The sequence below is a fragment of the Dermacentor andersoni genome, chromosome 9 (assembly GCF_023375885.2).
Source record: "Dermacentor andersoni chromosome 9, qqDerAnde1_hic_scaffold, whole genome shotgun sequence".
NCBI lineage: Eukaryota > Metazoa > Arthropoda > Arachnida > Ixodida > Ixodidae > Dermacentor > Dermacentor andersoni.
The window spans coordinates 40,119,034-40,142,171 of record NC_092822.1 but is presented as its reverse complement, the minus strand read 5'-3'; the positions used below and the strand labels follow the sequence as shown (position 1 = coordinate 40,142,171).

General features: G+C 45.5%; 1 protein-coding gene and 1 long non-coding RNA gene across 10 annotated transcripts in view; one reads left to right on the top strand and one right to left on the bottom strand.

Annotated features, from left to right (window-relative positions):
• Creld (Cysteine rich with EGF like domains) overlaps positions 1 to 23,138 on the bottom strand; it is a 48,742-nt gene that overhangs the window by 11,649 nt on the left and 13,955 nt on the right. For all 9 annotated transcript variants that reach the window (XM_072284496.1, XM_072284497.1, XM_072284498.1 and 6 more), the window contains exons 5-9: positions 19,153 to 19,261; positions 17,237 to 17,325; positions 15,667 to 15,898; positions 1,224 to 1,316; positions 768 to 863 (exon numbers count right to left, since the gene is read on the bottom strand). In XM_072284496.1, coding sequence (XP_072140597.1) covers positions 768 to 863; positions 1,224 to 1,316; positions 15,667 to 15,898; positions 17,237 to 17,325; positions 19,153 to 19,261 — 619 coding nt within the window. The remainder of the gene's footprint in view (positions 1 to 767; positions 864 to 1,223; positions 1,317 to 15,666; positions 15,899 to 17,236; positions 17,326 to 19,152; positions 19,262 to 23,138) is intronic.
• On the top strand, positions 824 to 22,634 carry LOC126527714 (uncharacterized). Its single transcript, XR_008611720.2, has 3 exons — positions 824 to 912; positions 17,262 to 17,352; positions 22,452 to 22,634. It is a non-coding gene; the product is annotated as an uncharacterized lncRNA (long non-coding RNA).

Sequence of the window (23,138 nt, the reverse complement as noted above, 5' to 3'; positions counted from 1 at the left end):
AAGTAATGGCTTTTCAGTGTGGACTCCTTTGCTACAGATCATGCAATAAATGATGCCAAGAGAAATTATATGTGCAACAAACAAGATGAAAAACAGCAACGCCAGACAAAATCCAGCTGGACATATTAGCTACGAGCAAGATGTGGAGTCGAGCAGGTCATGCAACACACAGAACAGGCAACTTGTTATGTGTCAATACAAAAAACAGATTCCAAGCAAAGGGCAGTATAGTGAAGTGTGGCGGAAGGAGGACTGATAAGACTAGGAAATTAGCAAGCAAAATTTGGTTTTAATTTCCATAGAATACGGGCAGTTAAAGATATACGGTCAAGTGTACTTAGCCCTTCTTGTTTTGTGGAATGGATGAGCCTGGTTTGTCTGCGCATCCCCTGATAAAAACGGCAAGTACAAGCTGAGCTCGATGACAATACTTTAATTTCCGTGCAATTTACATTTAATTTCCGTGGAATTTACATTTTCTCATTGGTGATACTTTTCATTTGTAGGTGTTGCAGGTATTTGTAATGTAGTACTTGTACAGTGCCGTGTAACTTTGTCTTTTGCAATCAATGATTTAGATTTTAGAAATAGACATTTAAAATATTGTGTGCATTGTAACAGATTCTGCAGCAAAGATAAATTGGCTATCTTTGGTTTGAACTCAGGATTATAGAGTGGAATGGAAGGGGTTAACCATGCTGACAACGACTATGTTGGCTGTAGAATGACAACGATGTATCAGCACCAGGACGCGCACGAAAACTCACCTATGCAGGTCTTGTCCTTCAAGACGTAACTTTTGGCACATTTGACACAGTGGTCCGGTCCATCTCCAGTGCAGCCGTCACAAGCGAAGTCGCACACTGCAAGTTGCCGAGCAGAACCACAACGTGTATGAGAGTGAATGAACAGGTAAACAAGCAGCGTTCAAAAACTAGAGGCGTGCATAGTATTTCTACAATTTGAAAAACTGCTCAATGTTGCTGCTGAGAGCCACAATAAATGAATACTGACACTGAAGAAGCTCTACTACTAGTAGTTTCCCGCACATAAACGAATGATGCTTAGCAGGCATAAAAGTCGAGAAATGCTTTTGAGATATTTTAATTTGACACCAAAGCTGGTCTCAAGATGGCGAACCTGGCATCACAAACATCAAAGCTGGTAACCTTGAAGAAATGTATGCTCAGCGAAGGCATGTAAGACAACAGGGCGCTACTCACTCATGCACTTGTAGGAACCTTGCGTGTTGGCACAGAACGTGTTTCTCTCCTTTGCACAGAGATCCTCCGTAGATTCGATGCACTCGTCGATGTCTAAAGGGCAGGAAGAAGGAAAGCCACAACATTTTAGAACGATGCACAAAAGATGTCAAGGCAATGGTGTCTGACATTAAAGGAACAACCCTACATGGATTCTGTCAGGCCTATGAGCTAGCAGCACATGAAGGAGACAAATACAAGATAGAACAAAGGAAAACATTAGCATGTACAGTGAACACTCATTAACTCGACCTCGCTTTATTTGACTTCTTGCTTAATTCAAACGCATTGGAAAGTACCGGTGAGAAACCATACATTGACTATAGAAGTTACTCAGTTCGAACATGAAAGCATGCTGCATCAGTTAAACGGACCCCCACCAGTGTCCCGTCCTGCACTAATGCTTGAAAATGGGTAATTCAGCAGACGATGTTGCAGTCAGTCATGGTGCAGCCTGCAACCACTGCACCATTCTGGCTACAGAGCACATCAGTGGCTTGCAAGCTCCCGACAATCACCACCTTCAATTCCTGTGACATGCAGCAAAACAGACTGCCCATTTGAAGCCTGAGGCTCTGCTTGACATGACACAGATATTGAATGTGCTGCAATATAAGGCAGTCTAATTGATAATTTACTGCACCTCCTGGGAAGTCAAGCTGCATACCATAATTACCAAGTCAAAAGCTACCCCCTAGGAAAAAAAAGGTACAAATTCCATGCCACCATCTTCATCATCAGCCTAGTTATTATGTCCAATGCAAGATGAAGGACTTTCCCAGCTATATACAACTTCCCCATGTCTTGCATCAGCTAACTCTGTATCCAATGCCTGCAAATTATCCAATCTTATTACACCACCTCATCCTCTGCCATCCTCAACCACACCTCTGTAACACATTCTGTAACTCTAACAGACCGCCAGTTATGCAATCTATACGTATACATGGCCTGCCCAAATTCATTTCTTCCTGTTATCCTCAACAAGAGCATTGGCTACCCTATTTGCTCTATAATTCCCACCACAGTCTTCCAGTCTCTTAACGTTAAAATTATGCCTACGATTTCTCATACTACCACTCAATATGCAGTTGCTACCTCCTCCTCAAGTCTTCTTTGTTAAAAGGACCCCCGTAACAATTTTGACCATTTTGTAAAAATGTGGTGCATTGTTAAGGTAAGTCCTCCTGATCATTAAATGACGCATTAAGACACTCTGTGTAAATAAAGCATGTGATTTATCATAAGGTTTTAAAGATGTGCATCACTATCGATCGCAGCGGTACTGCCCCTCTGAGTTTTCAGCTGCCCCCTCTTAATTGGCATTGCCCGATCGACGTCAGCTGGGCGAGCTATCTGAATGGCTACTCAGGTTACGTCATTGATAATTTTTCCAACTTTATGGTGAATAAATGTTGTTTGTAATAGTTGGAATGTTGGTTAATTTGGTTCTATAAAAAAGAAAAGTTACAGAAAGAGAACGCACAACAATTTATCGCTACACTCAAGCACTTCTGGCACACAGCAAGCATTGTCTACTTGTGTTATAATGTTCTCTGTGCAATCCCATAGTCCTTTTTCTCTCGTTTTGTGCAGCCGTATGCAACACACAATGTAGTAATGTCCAGACGCCGCCACGCTGACTACACAATGTGGCTGCCGTGGTGGAAGGCGCGCTTTCCGCCTACTGAAAGATGGCGGAGCGCTGCTTCAGCTCAGAGGTGCCTCCTCCGCTGCAGCAAGTTTTATTTAAAGCTCCTTCGCAGTAACCAAGTGTATTCTAGTTTGCTGCTGATGTAAATTTTCGGCAGGAGCGCAATCGTGAGCATATTGTCTTTTTAAACATTTAACATGTTTTACACAAGTTACAGCAATAATAGATAGTATTAGTATAGCGTAAGTGGCACCATGCTGAACGCTAAAGTATAGCGGGGCCACATTGCACACGCGCACAACACTATGGCAGCTTTGCACATAGCGTGCCTCCGCTATTTTCGGAATTTAGCGGGAGATCCTAACGCTTGCAAAGCATGGACGCTAAGAAACAGCATTGTCAAACATGGGGGGGCGGCACCCACGGTTCCCGGATCACCATGAATTCTCGTTATGGCTACGCACTCACTCTCACTCATTGCCAGTGACTTAAAATGAGCTTTCTCTTCCTCTAAACTCACCTAAAACGCTAGTTGTGAGCGCATAGCGCATCCAATTTCTGAGATCGTTCAGTAGTTCTGGCATCCATAGGCCTGACTAGACCCATCCACATGGCAAAAACGGAATGGTTGCTATTGGAATGTCTTGGCTTGGATAAGTGTCACCAGGCACCAGACGGCGCCCTGTTTTTTAATGTAACGTCCCACAAAGGTGCTTGCGTTTAATGTACGTAAGGCGACAAACACTATTCTAAAATGGTCTAATATAAAGAAATGCTGCTTTGACTACTCTTAACTAGATGGCGAGCTAATCAGCTTAAGAGCATTGACTACTCATGTCTAGATGACGCGGTGAAGTTTTGTGCTTTGCGGCGCTTCGTTGTTTAAACGCTACACTAAAGTCCTATCGAATAGCGTTCCGCAAAGGTTTAGCGTGCAGAACACGATAACGCTAACACAAGCATTTTACGCTATACTAAATCTCTCTAGTAGCTCTGTGTTTGGTTGGCTAAGCTCTGTGTATCAGTTAGCTGTACCGTGAAGGCTGCTGGGGCTGCTCACGTTTACACTATAACCCTCTCATCACAGCAGAAGTACCATAAGCTTTAGTATGGGCTTTAGTTATAGGCTTTAGTAGAGGCTTTAGTATGTGCCTCCACCCATCCGTCAAAACACCCAGCTTGCCTACGGATACCAGAATACTGGACATGGTCGGTGCTGTGACAGAATGGCCACAACACATTGTTGGATAGCTCTTAGAAGAGATTGGCAGCCAGGCGGCCAGCAGAGAGGTTGGAGAGGCTTTGCGTGCTGGCTCCAAGACGCCGGAAGTAGATGACACGATGTTACCATCATGATGCAGAACCAGTGAAGGTGGAGCTTAGCCTCAATCACTCAGCGAACGAGTCGAGAAAAAAAAGCATGGCTAGGGAGGAGGTTAACTTGTAATCGTCCATAGCTCTCTTAATATGAGGCGCTTTACCTAAATTATGGTACTAATGTTTTACTGCAGCCGTACCCTACATGTCTACAAAATTTGTCTAAACCTTTTCAAAGACCCTTTGAGGTTCAGACCCATACTTTAGCACCGATAGAATGCAATGAGTGTGTGCTTTCATTTTCAAGGCTAGTGTTAAGCTGCCAATCATGACTTGGTTCATGATTGGCAGCTTGCACATTCTGACTCATTTTGTGTCAGCAATGCTTTATGTATCGGCAGGGAATTGATAGCTGTGTGTGCAATTGTGGAAAAAATTAACAGAACAGAAGCACAGCAAAAGCTAGTCCAAAAGCAAATTTACCTGGAAAAAACGCAAGTGCTCAACATTACATCTGTTAGAAGGAGTGTTAACACCAGCAAGCTTAATACTAGTTCTCTCAAACCCAAGGATTAGGGCAGAATAAAAGAAAATTAATTTTATCCAAAGATATCGTAGTAATCTAATTCACTTGGCGACCAATAATTCGGACATGCTTGATTATTAGGACAGCTCCACGACACTCCTACTGGTCCCTTACACTTCATGTATAAGGACAAATGAAATTTCAGAAACCTTAAAGTGCACTGTTTGATGATTCAGACTCCGACTGCAAGCTTGTGTGCTAATTGGCCACCAAGTCGAACAGAATTGGAGATAATTTCATTACGATACGTCGCCAGCATGACCATCAGCTGTGTCACTGGCACCTGTTCACAACCAAAAGTAGCTAAACCTAGTCGATCTGTTGGTTGCGCCCAAACTGCAGGACAAGCCAAGACCCTAAGTCGCAAAGGCTGCATTTGCAAATTTTGAAATTTGTGCAATTTGTCATGTGAGCTCTGTTCCACTCTTGTTATCCACCGTTCAGGGCCAGCTGATCCTGTTGATAGTGTGGGTGGAGCACTGCTTTGAGCATTGACGAAGCGTGAAAAACGTGAAAACGAATAGCATAAAGTGGCATCGCTTGAAAATTTCGATCGACTGTCTAAGCCAAAGGCAAGTGTATGTACGCGTAGCAATGCGTTGACGAACTTGAGCTGTGTTGTCGGACAATTACTTCTGAAGATATTTTTACTTTTGCAGTATTTCACGTGACTAGCACCGGACTCATCGGTGGGTGACGGCGCTTCTGCACTGTGATTATATAGTGTGCTTGGCGATGTGCCAAGAATGCCGTCACTGGTAACACCAATGCATCTTCCGCTAGTCATGTGAAATATAGAATGCCATCGCTCGTAGATGATGATATGTGCATGCTGATCATGCAAAATTGAAGACAGTGTCATGACAATCCAAGAACACTGCATGCTTGGTTACTTGTAGAATCAAGTCACTTATTTACTAGGCAAATCTGGTATTTCGGACTTCTGATTATTTGGACGTTTTGTAGGTCCTCGTCGAGTTCGAACTATTAGTTGGTGACAGTGATATGAGCCCTTGGTGGTTTCTCAGGCTCACCTACCGTTGTGTGTGCGTACATAGCACACATCAAGGCAGCCGACAGGCCCTTTTTTTTTTTTCATGTGCCGCCAATGTAAATGTACACAAGGACACAAAGTTGCCAACCAAACAAGTGAAACCAAAATTGCATGAGAAGCACACATGCAAGATGTGGGTGAGAGCAGAATAACGAGGTCTGAGAAGCTAGATAATGCTGTTAGTCACAATCATATAAAGTTACAGACAATGAAGCCAGGGAACATAAAAAGGAAGTTAATTGTTTATTCTTTGTTGTCCCTCATTGGACCCTGAATTTGGCAGTCTTGATGCCATGAGGTGGTCTACAAGGGTTTATTGGCCAGCTGCCCGCTCCTATGGTTACGTACTATGCGACACCTGCAGCTAAGAGGGCATTCCAGGTGCCCCGCTTTAGCCATGAATAGTGCAGGCTAACACTCTCAGTGCTAGCACACAAACACTCAAAAAGCTTACCAAAGGTGTAAGCCCCGCTACAGGCGGCTGCAAAACAAACCCAAAAACACGGCACGAGCCATCTGGGCAGGGGGCATGCGTCTCGACGAGATTGTTTGGCACACTTGAGTAATGGCTGTCAACGGTTGACACAGAGCGGGGCCTTGCAGGCAAGCAAAGTAACCACGCTACTGGCATCCATGGCTGCCGCAGAGTTAGGGGAGCGGAGAGGAGCACCAGCGCCACAGTAGCGGTCGCGCATCACAGTGAAAAGGGAGCTTCGGACCCCCGTCGCGTTGCACTTCCTCGAAATCCCCGCAGGCATTTTCCCTGCGCGTGGCCAGCTGGTGGGTGTGAACTCATTCACAGCTTGAGGTTCCCCGAATGGGCGTCAGACGCCCTAATAGGCGTTCGCGTCTGACTTCCGCGGTGCTCTAGTGGGTGACCTTGAAGTATGAGTGATTCGGGTCTGGACGCGGGCAGCGGGGATCGCGGGCCATCAAGAGGGCACGCGAGCTTTGTTACTTTTTATGGGTTTGCACCGCGCGCTGATCGGCGTATGGATTCTTAGAACCGCACAAGGGCCTACGGTTTTGTCTCGGTTCTGAGGGAACATCTTCTTCGGCTTACGGCCTGGACACGGGGCCGACCTTGGCGTGTGCACAATTACCCCGTGCTCCTCTGTGACAGTTTGGCTTGCAAGCAAGTGCTTGTTTATGGCGCCGCATGGCCTTCGGTTTCTTGGAATCTGGTCGTGTCGCGCACATGTTCGAGCACTGACAACATGGTCCCGACGTTTCCTGGCTTTTGGGTTTTGCAAATGTGTTTTGTTGGTCAGCGCTTGTTACGCCGGCTATGCTCGCGTGCCGTTTCTCGGAACTTGCGACATGTACAGCTGGCGTGACCCTCACCCCTTTGTTGTTATATATGGTGTATTTTGGGCGAGAATTCTACACTGTGAACTGTACTAAAAAAGATGTTCTTTGATTGATGGTTGTTCGAATGGCCAATCACACACGCCAGTTCGAACGGATTGTCCAGTTGGGCCATAACCCAGCGGTAATTCGCCAGTAACGATTTTGGGCGGAGCGTTGCGTCTACAAAACGCGGCCACAGCGCTCCGATCGGGAGTTCAGGACCTGGCTTCGGTGCTAAGCACCATCGGCTCTGCCGAAATAGGGTCGCCCTATGTGGTCCAAACTAGTGTGACTATTTGCAACCGATATACTAGTGAAATTATGCAATCTTGTAACTGAACTTTGTAATTTTATCTGTAAATACAAGTGTTGTTCGTTCGTTACTTCAGCGTCTTTGTGCTTCGAGCCTAAGTCACCCATTGAGCCACCTGTGCAGACCGTCTCTGACGGTGCGTCTCGGACACCGACGGTGGGGGTGAATTTCAACGAATCAATCGATTGATCGTGGCATCGAATTCTTACTAAAGGGATGACACAGTGGTGCCTTCTTTTGCAGGGCACCACACGCCAAACAGAGAGGATGTGCGTTTGGTATTCCCCTGCGGCAAGTTGCCATTTCATCCCTTTTTCACTTCTCTTTAAACTATTATTTCTGCTTTTCACGTAATGTAACCCAAAATGATTTAGGACTATTGCATACAAACATACTGAGCCAGTGGGGTAGGTCCTTCGGATCATCAAGAGGCAGATTTAAGTGCTTGCATAAAGTGTGCAGATAATTTATCAAAAGATCTTCAAGATATGCATCACTACCGATTGCAGCAGCGCTGCTACTCTCAGTTTTTAGCCACCCCTGCTCACGCCACGTAGGGTGTGCGAGTGATGTCACCTGGGCGAGTGATTTGATTGGCTGCCCAAGTACTGTCACCGGAAATGCTTGAAACATGTTGCTGCATTAGGCTTATTTCTAATAGCACACCTATGCATAGTACAATCGAACCTGGTCATGTCGAAATCTAAAAAAAAAAAGAATGCCTGTTACTTCAATATAGGGCGTAATTCGATATACGCCTGCTAAAGAATTGGACGGCATAAAAGCACACCCCATTTATAAAGGCACTTTACTAATGAAAATAGCTTAGTTTTGCGTGAGATAGTCCTGCATCTTCTTCTGCTTGGGCAACTTCGCTGCCTATGATGCACGCACTTCTCCACATTGTCTAAAGACAAACAGCAGTGCCGGGCTAGTGTGAGTGCACCAATCACCTTGGAGGATGTCGACAAAAGGATTGTTGCTTTCCTCATTGTGCCCACTTTCACATTGTGCTTGGTACAATGTCGGCAATGTAGTGTTCGCTTTCAGGCTCTCCCGTGGTCACAACACCAGCATTTACACTCACAAACTCGTCAACCGTTAATCCATCAACGGCTTCCAGAAATTCTGACAGCTCGCTCCAAACTTCGGCAACACGGGCAACGGCTTCGTCGCACTCATTGGAATTTTCAGTCATCACCGGGCATACACAAGCCAGCATGTCTGAAGCAGTTTCGAATGAACCACTTGCACACGGCTGCCTCAACGTCTTATACACGGCCGTGCGTACGCGTCGGGCGCCATGGGCACCAGGTCGTTTGTCTGCTTTAGCCCTAATCTCCCCCTTATTCTTCAAGATCGTGCCGAGAGTTCTCCTCAGAATCTCGTACACTGCGGTGACATCCAGCTTCTCACAGTGTTCGACTCGATTTACGATTTCGAGGTTCATGGCAAAACGCAAATTCTGCCGCTTTGTGCTAGCCATCATGGCAACATTGTGGAAGAAGGCCCATAAGGCACAAACCCAATGAACGAGAAAAGCAGCGAGACAACTTGCACCATCTTGCATATGGAGGAAGGAAATAACTTTACGTTGCATGACGAGGGCACAAGAGCCTCTGATAGGCTGTCTGAGCAAGCACTGCGAGTGGGCCAGGATAATTTTTTTGCAGGGAGGTTTCGATTGCTCGCCCGACGCAGTGCGGTCACGGTAGGGAGAGCGGGTGGATGGAGCCACACCATGGTACTAAACCACTTTTTGGATGCGTCGGCAGGCTTCCCCACCACCGCGAGGGAATGCCAACTTCTGCTGCACTTTGGTGCCGTTTGACGTTCGATATATCGGGAGTCGCTGCTATTTTTGTTCAATGTTAGCATAATTTGTGCTGTATGTACTTATTGTAACTATATCGTGTTCAGAAATATCTTGAGATACAGGATAATCTGATGTAAGCAGGTTCAATGTAGTCGGGTTCGACTGTAATATGTGTACTCTTAAAAATAAGTGCACGAATGCATTAAATACGGATGTTTCTTCAAACGAATGGCCCTCTTCCCCCTGAAAATGAGGATTGTCTTCTACAGTTCTTCTAGTGGCAGCCGTTGGAACTATGAGCGGTCCCCAATTGAACATGGGAACAGCGATATCTTCTTTGGCAACAGGAACCTGAATGGTACCAGCACTGTATTGCGCTCGCCTTGCACTCCAGGTTGGTGCAGGGAGTAAATTGCAATGAAATACACTGTAGAAGGCGTGAGTGTTGCACATCAACGTAAATGCCAACTATCTTGGTCAACAAAGCAATCACTCACAGTTTTGAAAGGAAAGGCGCTTTTAGAAGTAACTGCAAGTTCTGCATTTGTCAGAGAATCAAGTTTTACGCTTAATTTGCCTAGAATGGTAGCAGAAAAACGTCCCAACAAGCAGACATTCAGAAAGCAAAAAGAATTGCAAGGGCTTTTGAATGTACCTTACAATGGGTTAAACCTCCACCAGAAAGCTACCATTTTGAGTGAGACTGATGGAGAGGTAAGATCTCTGTCTCCAATGCAGAAAGTTTGCATTCGATTCCCGATTCTCAACGCACCTTCTCTTCCTTTTTTTTTATTTCTAGAGTATAGAAGAAACATTATATAAATAGCATGGCAGTTTGGGCGAGTTGGTACGTCATGACTGTTTTAGGCTTGTAGCGCAGCTCAGAAAGAGCAAAAAAGGAAGGAGGTAGGGGTAATCAAAGGGAACGGAAAACAGAGTGAGCGCTAACTTCCAACTGATGGTTTATTTCAAGACACAAAAGGCTACTTATACACTCGGTAAACCATGTGACATCAAGAGATTACAAAGAAACCAAGCAACAAAACTGATAGTAACCAAGTGACAACATATTCAGACAGCCTGTGGCTGCAGTCGGAGATACGCCAATTCATTGCTTGATAAGGATAATGAAGGTGAGCTTACACATGCATGGCCCAGACCAATGATAGCCTTTGCTTCGATGATTTCTCTTGTGAGCTGATTACGACTACGACCTAGAATGACGCATTCCTCTAAGACAGGTTCGCAACCACACGTTTTGCAGTGCTGCGCAAGAAACCCCCCAGCTGTGATACAGTTCTTAGCATTGTAACCATGTTCGCGCAGCCTGTCATTCAGACATCGGCCAGTTTGACCAATGCAACATTTTCCACACTTGAGTGGAAAACAATAAACAACACAATGTGTGCCATTAACAAACTTACTTTTGTAATTCTTATCACAGCTAAGAGGAGCTTCCTTATTCGGATTACTTAGCTTGCAAATCCTCATAAGCTTGTTAGGGGCAGAAAACACTACACGAACATTCACTCGCTTGGCGATTTTCTTAAGATTATGTGAGACGGTGTGAATATCAGGAATGATGCTTGTCCTACCCTGAGTAGTTGCAGGATTATCTGCGTGCTGGTTGTCGTTTCTAAACTCTCTTCGAATTCGTTCTGCTACTGACACTTGTAGGGACACAGGATAACCAGCCTGTGAAAGCCGTTCGCACTGAGAAGCAAAGCTAGACGAAACACTATGGTAGCGCGACTTTTTCAAAGCATTATTAAGGCAAAGGTTAGCAATGCCGCTCTTGACCAACTTAGAATGAGTAGAATAAAACGGAAGAAGTGGTTTGTTAGCACGAGGTTCATAGTACCAACACGTATGAATATCCGAACAAGCTAAGCGCAGATCCGAAAACCGAATCGTATGATCCTTTGGGAGCTCGTAGGTAACGTCAAGAGGTGCAAGGCATTCTTTGACTATTGGCACTACTGTGGCGACCTCAGTCTCAAGGTCAGCCGGAGAACACTGAATACGGTCATTCCTTATATTCACACCGTCTCACATTATCTTAAGAAAATCGCCAAGCGAGCGAATGTTCGTGTAGTGTTTTCTGCCCCTGACAAGCTTATGAGGATTTGCAAGCTAACTAATCCAAATAAGGAAGCTCCTTTCAGCTGTGATAAGAATCACAAAAATAAGTTTGTTAATTGCACACATTGTGTTGTTTATCGTTTTCCACTCAAGTGTGGAAAACGTTGCGTTGGTCAAACTGGCCGATGTCTGAATGACAGGCTGCGTGAACATGGGGCCAGATCCCACTGCGGTTCCGTTCGAGAACCAGTTCCTTTCGCCTCCTCTCATTGGCCAACCGTCGTCACGTACGGAGTGACGAAAAACTTCCAGAGGCAGCTCCGCAGTTTTCGCCTACGTCACCGGGCGTTGCCACGGCGCCGAAAGGAACCGTTTCGCCGGTTGGCACAAGAACCGCGCCGAGTAGGTCCACTTCGCGGGAACCACTGTAAACAAACATGGCAGCGCCCATGACTCCGTATCTTTTCGCGGCTCTTTGCGGCCGCACTGGGCAGAGAAGAGCTAGAAACAGGGAAGATGCCTTCGATCTGCCGGAGGAGGATTTCCGCCCCATTTCAGGATAAGTAAGGCGCTGGTGCGTAGGCTGTGTGCTGATCTTGAGGGCAAAATCGGGATGAAGGGGCCGACCGGACTGCCGACAGAAGCGAAAGTTCTCTGTGCGCTTTGGTTTTTTGCGACCGGGAGCTTTCAGACTTCTGTCGGCAGTGAGGTGACCATCCAACTCTCGCAATCCTCAATGAGCCACTGCAGTTATAGACTTCTTTTTTCCAGAACTGCTGCCACTGGTCCGCTGTTTTCGTTGCTGGCCCCTCTGCATTTAAAATCTCTGCGAGCTCACGCCACAACTGCGCTTTGCTTGCTTTCGTAACTTCTGGCGTCAAAACAGATGACCCTTTCACGTGCCACGGGTGTTGCTCCATGAACTCTACAAGCAAAGTACGCTGTCGCGGCGAAACATGGGGGCTAAGAGGCCGGCGAGTCGCTGCTTGTGCCATTGCGAATCTTCGTGTCAGAAAACGGAACCAAAGGCAGACGGAACTTCAACACGCGCACCATAAAGCCCACAATTTCCCAGATGGCACCGCGCGTGCGCGCGTATGCGACACCATCTACCGACAGAAAAGAGAAACATGTATCAAAAGAAACGTCAAAATAGTTCTTTACTGCACTCTCTTGCAGGTACTGTGACTTCTTATTAAATAATATGTATTACCATTTATTTGTGATATTTGATTTCTTTTTAAAACAACCTATCTTTTAGTGTACGGCCCCCGAAAAAGCCAGGCAATCGTGGGCCGGGCTTCCGCGAGGTCGGGCGCTCGCCGATTGGCCGTTCGCTTCCCCTTCTTTCTCCTCGCGTTCTTTGCTGTCGTCATTTTGACGTCACTCCGAAAAGGAACGGTTCGGAGATGGAACCGCAGTGGGATCTGGCCCATGGTTACAATGCTAAGAACTGTATTACAGCTGGGGGGCTTTTTGCGCAGCATTGCAAAGCGTGTGGCTGCGAACCTGTCTTAGAGGAATGCGTCATTCTAGGTCGTAGTCGTAATCAGCTCACAAGAGAAATCATCGAAGCAAAGGCTATCATTGGTCTGGGCCATGCATGTGTAAGCTCACCTTCATTATCCTTATCAAGCAATGAATTGGCGTATCTCCGACTGCAGCCACAGGCTGTCTGAATATGTTGTCACTTGGTTACTATCGGTTTTGTTGCTTAGTTTCTTTGTAATCTCTTGATGTCACATGGTTTACCGAGTGTATAAGTAGCCTTTTGTTTCACGAAATAAACCATCAGTTGGAAGTTAGCGCTCACTCTGTTTTCCGTTCCCTTTGATTACCCCTACCTCCTTCCTTTTTTGCTTTCTGAGCTGCGCTACAAGCCTAAAACAGTCATTATATAAATAGTACATTTCATCATATTCACAAGTTAGTGGCAATGTAGTTTTTTTTTTTTTTTTACTGATGGCTGCAAAGAAATTTTACAAGCAGTCTTAAACATATGTATTATTAGGTATTTACATGTTATCAGGCAATTATCAAACCAAAATATCACCAGAAGCAGCTACTTTGTACTTTGTACAGTGCATATACACGTGCAGAAGTGCGGTGAATGCCTGTGGCAACTTCCATCTTCTTTGGCTTCATGTAGCGCAAGCCAGCAAACCCTCGTGCGAAGTTTGCCTTGAAATATCGTTTTACGTAGCCTATGCTTAACAATAAAAACTGCGTAAAATAGAGATGAGGGAACAAACTCGGTTAAAGGTCAACTGAAAGTAGACATCTGCCCCACAACATGAAGCAAGTGGGATAGTAAAAGTTGAGAGGGAATGCCACGGCTTGAGGAGAGGTTAAGGTGAAACCACTTGTACTTGTGCCATTATAACGCACTGACACAAAATCCTTTTGAAAAAGCATTCCTTGAGAGGTACCCTCCATGTCTAGGCATACAAAAAGAAAAAACATTTCACGGACCCTTTAAAGACCAAGTGCAACAAAATTTTGGACCGCATAAAAAGCATAGTTTAAGATAATGTAGATATGGGGCAGCCTTTATGCAATAATTTGACGTTTGAAATATGAGTGGAAGTGTCACAATATATACTTGAAGAATAGCCGTTTTTGATGCCCAAAATTTAGAAACACCCCCACTACCACTTGCTGCTGGCAGGAAGTGACACATGACCTATCGCATGGCTCTTTGGCATGACCTGCGAGATCACAAGGGTGCACCCGTGTCATCTCGGAGGCCATGCTGTTGTGCAGCGTGGATCTTGCGGCTGCCACAAGGTGCCAAGACGAGCACTCTCACCATCAAGATGATTTGACTACTGCGTGCTCTGAGTGGCCTCAGTGGTTCTCCAGTCATTGCAGCACAAGCTAGCTTGAACACCTGGATGTGGGGTGCTGGGACTTGTGTCAAGCGACACCACCAGTTTACACTGATCGTTTGCTTAGGTGCTGCTTAAAGGCTGCTAACAGAAAGATACAGAATTGCCAGCTCTGCAACTTTGCAAAGATAGGTTCAGTGGTATATACAGTTAAACCTCAATATAACGAAGCTGGTAAAATCGGCAACTTGCTTCATTATATTGAAATTTCATTGTATAGAAATCCGACCTTTTATGCAAATAAGTACAGTCGCCGGTCAATTTTTCTAACACACAAAGGGGCCGCACAATTTTCCTAATTATCGGGCAATCGAAAAAAGCAAATTTGAATGAGAAAATAATTCATTTTGATAAATTTGGGAGTTGGCGACGAATTATACGGTTTCATGCCGTTTATGTCGACGATATATGCAAATGGGCGGTGTGAATTAAGCGAAGCTAGCCACACTTTCGCATGCACTCCACCCCCGTGCCTGATAGCATCACCCTCACTGGGATGATGCTATCAGGAAAAGCGCTGGCAATGGGGAGTGAATGCTTCATCTGCCTCTCGCTCCAACGGGTCACCGAAACTCGAGATTACACAACCTCCAATACTAAATGTGCTGGAAGACAGCCTACAAGATGCCATTCCCTCTCGGCACGCCCACTTTTTGCGCATGCAGCATATTACGTCTAAAGCAGGGCATGCGGCTGCGTATGTGCTCACTTGTGCTAAAGCCATGTGCTGCCACAGCCTAGATGAGCGGCAGAAATTGAGACACGTGCCAACTTACCCCAATTCCGCCCACCCGTCCCCTCGCACGCACTTGATTGCGTTACTGCAAGCTTGCTCCCCTACTCCTTTTTGCCTTTACTCTCCATGAAGCCACCATCTTTCTTGTCTCACCCTTGCACACTTTCACTCGCACCTAAAGCAGACAGTGCGTGGGGCGCGATAGGGTCTTATTGCACTTGGACTCTATACGGAACATGATGTAGCTACACTTCGGCGATCGCTCTTGTCGCATGGCACACAATTTGAGAGGCACGTTTGCAAGCAGCCACTAGTAATTCAATCATTTGACCATCCGCGTATGCAGAAGTTTCCACTTATTGTCTCGGCATTCCTTTGCGGTGGCAGCAAAATTTCGTTATATTATAATCTCACACAAACGCACTTCGTTTTATTGAAGTTCGTTATATTGAGGTTTAACTGTACTACTCATTCATAACATATTTGGTAAAAGTGAAATCTAGACCCGACATTTAAACCCTTTAAACCCAACAAGTAACTTCCCCTGTACTCTCCCTGGCTCCAGTGCGTGTGTCACTTCGTATGAACATGCACTTCATAAAACTCACCCACGCATCCCAACTCCTCATTCATGACGTAGCCCGCAACGCACTCCTTGCATGCCTTCGGGCCGCCCTCAGTGCAAGGACCTTTGCACGACGGGTGGCATTTGGTGCATGTTTTGGTACCATTGGCACCCGGCTTGTCCTCGTAGTAGCCCTCAGTGCAAGCATCGCACAGCTCGCCCGTGTAACCCTGGTGGCAGTCACACTTGCCGTTGCCCTTGCGTGTTCCGGAGCCCTGTCAAGGGAAGGAAAGAACAGAGTACTTTGGCAGAACAAGAAAAAAAAGAAAAAGCAGCCGACTTCAGCCTTCTTTCTGACACTTGAGTTCATTTGCTGTAACAACAGCAGGCATTCGAGGCTAAAGCACACTAGCGGCACATTTCCCGCAATGGCATGCCGTGAGTCGGCACCATCATGCGGCAAGTAGTAATGCACTGGCAACACCCATCGTCATCTTGCTGGCGCGAGAGTCGTGTGACAGGAGCTAAGATCTCAAGCGGTCTCAAGCCGCTCGCGCATGCATGAAATAGCGTGTGCTTCTGCTGTCTATGCGCTGTCTATATCGGTTCTATGCAAGGTGCTTCGACACCCAAGCACCCTCACATTGCTATGACGACGCCCGTGCAAAGCGCTCATGGTGCTTAGCTTGGGTGGCAGCGACAAAAATGGCACTCGAACCTTGCCGCTTTGCAGGAAGACTGCCGAGAAGTACCAATCCACGAGCTACAAGCAGCAGGTAGTAAGGCGCCGCACCACTAGTATCTTCATGCTCTTACAGCCAACAATGCCATCTTCTGAGGAACAACTTTGTAATGAACCCCATTGTGGCCCTGACTACTACGGTACTGCAGACTGTGGCTTCCAAAATACATATTCAGGCTCACCACTCTCAAGAGTCTGTGTGAGATGCGCCACCTTGCACAGATTACCAAGCACCAAAGCTATGTGTTAGTGCAGTTAGTGTCCCACTCTGAAGTGCATGTCACCGCAGACATGAATTTAAATGCCTGTGGTGGACAAGGTTCTGTTACAAGCACTTACTTGGCTACACTCTGCAAGTTATGCAGAAGTTTGTATGTAACATCTCATGTGCTGAAATAATGAAACCGCTAAATACCATGTGCACCTATATTAGCAGGTGTGCGTGGTTCAGAGATCCCTATGGACAAGCTATAGAGCAGAACCTTGTCGATACTTTTTTTTGGGGGAAAGATAATGTGAGAAAGAAGTTGCACTATTGCCCGAAAGGCGAAGTATCGATTGCGATAGCAAATTATTAGACAGCTATACGAAGTAACGATAGCTTTATTGGATGTATAAACTCCTAAACCATCGCTTAGTAACTAAATTAACAAGCATGGTATCATGTGCACACAGGCAAACAAACACATCTCACTCGATGACCGCGGACACCCGCTGTCAACACGTTGGCAAGAGTAAGAGCGGCAGCAGCAGTGATGCAAATTAACCTTCATGCTGCCTCTCACTTCAACACAAACCAAGTGGCAGGAACACAGCATACATGACGGTCAAGTACAAATAGAAGAGTACAGACAAAAACCCAAATGCTTACTTTACACCTCCCGTGTCCGTTGCAGGGACTCTCTGCTCCTCCAGTGCAAGGATCGCAGTTGGGGCCATAGTGGTTTTCCGGGCAGCAAGCTACGAGGGAGATGAAGCAAGCACAAAGTAAGGGTTAAGGTTCAGCAACTAGCCTACCACAAGTAAAATCTATCACCAACTACCTTTCTCACCATGAGTGCTCAGTTAAAGGGACACTAAAGAGAGAAATAAGTTTTTTTAATAAATTACTAGGGTCGTGTGAATATGTGCGAAATTTTAACACGGGACTAAAAGAGCCTTCACTATTCGGATTGAATTATATTCATTGTGGTATCACACTTCTCTCCTTCAAGAGACACGACACCCTACACACATATGGTAACACGCTGTTCTGGTGTTTGACTACTGTCATTGTGCTAAGGCACAAGGTAACTGAAAGCAATAGTTTGTCATTTACCAGCTCCTCGGCAGACTGGATGTACAGCTGCGAGGGGCAGTATAACAAGTGTTTATCGAATAATGCAAATGAACCACCGAGTTGTTTCACCTCGCTGACTTATTCAGCAATGGTGCTTCATGCCCCTGAGAAACACAGGGCTCTGAGACGTTCAGCCTGCATCCCCCTGTGACCACAGCTGCCGGGAATCAAACCCGTAACCTCGTGCTGAAACAGCATAGTCAGTACTGCGCTACTGGAGTGGGTCTGGTTTCACTTCAGCAAAAGTGCAAACCACTTCTCCCTGATAGTACTAGTTGGTCTGGTTCTGTTCCTTCCTCTAGAGTGAAACCACAGAGCAAAAGAACATGAATAACCAGCACTTCACTGCAAAATAAAACAGTGAATTCCAAGTGTAGAAACACGCATGCCTTAGGCCAACAGCAACTAAAGTCTAACCTCATAGGAGCAGAACTGAGCTATCTGCAACAGACAACTTTATTTTTTGTATAGGCAGATCCAGCACATACGCTCAAGTCTATGTCAAGCGAAAATTTTGTGAAGTGGTTAATTAGGCACTCTAGAGCTGTTACAATTCTGCACTGTACCTTGCAGCACAGCCGTTATGTTCAAGCATGGCAAGATGTGGAGACCCCCACAATGCGACCCACACGTATGTGGATCTCCGAGATAAGCCCACACTGCCGCTACACTGTCTCCAGAATCAGCCCACTTTACTCGGCAAGAAGGCAATCGAAGCCAGAGGTTGGGAAAGAAGGCAGAGAAAGCTTTAGTTTAATAAGGGAATTATGCACTTGAAGCTGTAAGCTTGTTGCACTGAGTATATCTAAGTACTGTTTGTTTGTTTTCACAGCATGATTCCGTAGAGAACAGAGCCAGCCATCGAAGCAGCTGTAGGGGTTGTATAGATGGGGCTATAATACATTCAATTTTCGTTAATTAAACCCTGACGGGACTGGTCAAATTGGTCTAATTATCCAGTGCATCGAATCAAACAGATGGCGGAAAAAGCACTGAAGGAAACTGCTGATTCATTTGGTAATATATTTGCTCGGTTCAAACAAGCCCACAAATCATATGCGCACCCACTTTCTGCGTGCAGAAATCATGCTAGAGCTCCCAAAGGGAGAGAAATCTGACGTACACCTGACTTTTTCGCCAGAGAAATGCTGAATGCCTGATTCTGGCAGTAGTAAAAGGACGAAACCAGCAAACTTTATCTTTGCAGAATAGATTTGACTATACCTATAGTACATCATCATATCTCTGAAACAACACTTTATCGCCACCTATGACCCTCATGTCGTCTGAACGGGCCATTGTGCGTTTGGTATTCTGCATTTCTCAAACGGCTAACAACTGTAAACGAGATAGTGGCCTATGCCTAACTAACCAGTTCGCTAGCTCATTCTTTGACGAACGCAATCGGACAGAAAAGAAATCATCTGCAAGATGAAGCACGGTCGTACCTTTAGCCTGGTCGATGCACAAATACTTGTGCAGATCGGGCTCCTTTTCCTGGTGCTCAAACCACCACTCTTCCAAGTGTTCCTCATACTGTGCGGCCATGTTTCTGCACTGCGTGCGCCATCACAGAACAACAAAGTAAAAATAAAAAAGATGGCCATGCAAATATGCTGTCACTGTATTTTTCCCCCTTTCCACCACCTTTTGAATTGAGGAAATTGTTTCTTCAACCCCACAAAGCCATATGTATCATTTTTGCTATGTTGAATTTGATATCTCAGAATTCTGACTTAATCACGGGAATATTAACATCAAGCCTGTCGTGTTCAGTTGTGGCTAGTTCAGCAAATCACAAAACTACGTGGTCACTATATCAATCAATCTTTACTCATAATATTGCATTAAGTATTGTTGTTCATGGCCAGAAGTAAATGTGAGCAAGTATTTTTTCTCAATGCGGAATGGTGCCAGAGCTTTGTGGGCCTAAATGTTGAGACCTCTGATTTGTCAATCGAGGAACAATAATGCCAACTATTTATATGTACCCTCTGATCCTGGAGCGGCGTTCTCGGTCGATCACTTTCGGTAATATGATCACTTTCGGGATTCAATTTGTTTCACCACTACCACACACATTTCAAAAATATGTTTGAAATCTTTCCACAATCTTTTGTTTATGTCATCTGATCATAGTTCTTGTGACTTTCCGTACGACATGCTTTCTTTTTTTTTTTCATTCTTCTTTTTTTTTTTTTTGTTAAGTGGTGTGGACATGCATGCTTTCAGTCAATTATTACAAAGCTACCCTGTGTACGAGGTGGCCAGGTTCCTCTCAAGCTGCGACATGCAGCTCTTTCGCCTGGTCATCCTCGCAACTTTGTAGCAGAATAAATTCAATTCCATTCAATTACTTTTATGAGATTTCAAGTGGCCCACCACTAGGCGTGTTGGCTCCTTCAGGCAACAGTTTTCTTGGTACCGTCCGAAGACAGAAGGTTTGACGCTGTGTGAGGAAACCTAAAACTAGTAGACACCGACACGGCTGGTGCCAAGCCAAGTGGACGCTAGCGAAAGTGATTTTGTACACTAAAGTGGTCACTTGATATGGCCTGATCTGATATGATTCATTTGAATTTCTTTTTGAATAAATGATAACATGAGTTATACGAATTTTGTCACCCTAATGAGCAACGTACAACCTTTGTCCGTAAAGTTTCGATACTGATTTATTTTCTTCTCTAGAAATGATCCCCTAAAAAAAATGTTGGTGTGTATGTGTAGCGCCATCTTTTCAGGCTAACCTGAGCTATTTATATTAATTGCTGTGGCAGCCGCTAGATGGTGCTACATGTAGAAAAATATGTTGTCACTAATCGTCTGCGCATTTTACTGTGAGTGAATGTGGAGAGATGGACGTCCACCTCAAACAGCTTGTAAACATAAAATTCTGTGTGAAGCTTGGCAAAACAGCCACGCAGACGTATGAGCTCCTTCGTGATGCTTACGGCGACGAGACATTATCGCGGGTTCAAGTTTTCGAGTGGCATGAGAGGCTTGTTTCGGGGAGAATGTTGGTGGAAGACTACACAAGAAGGGGCGCCCTGCAACCTCACGGAATGAAAACAACGTGGCTCGGATCAGGGAGATCGTACAGCAAGAACGCACCATTACAGTTCGCATGCTATCAGATGCTCTGGACATTAGTAAGACAACATGCCACCAAATCTTGCGTAAGAACTTGGAGGAAACGAAAGCTGAATGTCAGACTTGTGCCGCACTCCCTCACACAGGACCAGAAGGACACGCGGCCATTAGTGAGCGCTGATTCGCTCTCTGAGGCAGAGAAGGATGCTGTATTCGTCGACAGCATCATTGCTGAAGACAAAACATGGTGTTTTCAATACAATCCTCAAACAAAGAGGCAGAGCGCCGAATGGCAGTCCACAAGCTCTCCAGCGTCGAGAAAGGTGCAGCGAAAGAAGACCAAAACAAAGACGATGCTGATAGTTTTTTTGGATGCCAAAGGTGTCACACACCACGAGTTCGTCCCACAAGGGCAGACGGTGAATCAGTAGTTTTATATCTGTGTGCTCCAACACATGCGTGATGCACTGCGACGCCGTCGCCCTGACTTAAGAGGATCTGGACAATGGAGCCTTCTCCATGATAACACAAGGCCGCACACTGCTCTTAGTGTGACAAAATTTCTCGCCAAGAACAGCATTACTGTACTTCCCCATCCGCCATACTCGCCTGGCCTCTCCCTATGCAATTCTTTTCCCGTTTCCTAGTGCGAAGAGAGCCCTAAAAGGTCGCTGGATGGAGCGCGTGGAGGCCATTCAAGACGCCACGACAAAGGAGCTGACAGGCCTGCCAAAAGAAGCGTTTTCCAACTGTTTCCAAGACCTCAAGAAGCGTTGGAAGCTGTGTATAGACTGCAAGGAAGATTCGAAAGGTTGCTGCACAAATTATTTCAATGTTAAACACATTTTTTAATGGACTCAGTCTCGGAACTTTATGGACAAAGGTTGTATTTATACTGTAAATGTTTCTATGTACTCTTTTCTCACCCCTTCTTTTTCTGTTATCTGTTGTTTCATCTGCTGAACATTATATTTTTGACTGTAATGTGGACTTCCCATTTGTACTTTGCATTATCTTTTTTTTGCTTGTTTAGAGATTTGTTCTATGTTTGCCACCTGCAATATCCATAAAGGGGACAGGGTTAGTCAAGCTGTGCCCACAATACTTTTTCCTTGTCATTTTCAATCGATGAAGTAAATAAATAATGCAGCAGATCCAATGAGTTAGAATCTATGTTCAGCAACGCTTTGTGTGAGTACATGGTTATAACGGTGTGTTTTGATGACAGGACGCAGAAAGAATGCACACAGGACAGGCGCCGGTCCGTGTGCATTCGGCATCTGCATTCTTCGCTCATTCTTTCTGTGTCCTGTCCTCAAACACACCGTTATAACCATGTTCCATCAAGCCCGCAACCAAGTAGCCCATCTAAATCTGTTAATCTTTGTGTGAGTGTATGAAGAGTCGAAACACAAGTACATACACATACACACACAAGCACGGGCACACACAAATTATACTGAGCCTTTTCTTAAGCGGCGTTGTGAATACTAGCGAGCACGACGGACCCCTCGAACACATCATGGTTTCAGAGGCAGCATGTGCATATGTATGCAGTGCAATTCAAATCCATTCTATCCGCAGGAATCATTTACTTCCTCATTGCCGGGCAGCCGCAGATGCGCAAAGGCAAGCTTTCTGGTTCTTTTTTTTCTAGCCCCCGCACAGCCAGCGCTGCACATGGGAGCACCAGCTGGTGATGGTTCAAGGAGCCCAGTGGCGTGCGTACACTGTGATTGGTTGGCCTATTAACAGCCAGGCCGCAACCACGGTCACGAAACCCAGCAAGGTTCGTGAAGAAAGGCTTTAGTTTTATATAAATGAAAGGGTCCCTGAAACAGTTTTTGTCGCATGGCTAGACACAGAAGGTATCTCTCAAGGTATGCTTTCTCATAAGAATTTTGTGTTGGCGCGCTACAAAAACAAAGGCACGAGTGGTTAAACATTAACCTCTTCTCAAGTCACGGCATTCCCCCCTCAACTTTTGCACCGTGCAGCCATCGCTATGTCCCGCCTCCTTTCAAGCGGTGATTCAAGTGTTGTCTACTTCAAGTTGATCTGACGCGAGTGTGTTTCTGCATCTCTTTCCCAAGCCGTTTTTCTCGTGAAGCCCGAGCTACATGGAGTGAAATTTAAAGATGAACTGCGCACAACGGTTGGAGACATGGTGGCACAACGTCCAATGTTCACTGGCTTGCGCTACATGAGGCGAAAAGGGGTGGATGCCTCCATGGGCGTTCGCCACATTGTTGCGGGCGCAGATGCAATGTACAAACTATGAACTGGCGCTTTCCAATATTATTTCGGTTTGACAATTGCCTGCTAACATGCAAACATCTAACAG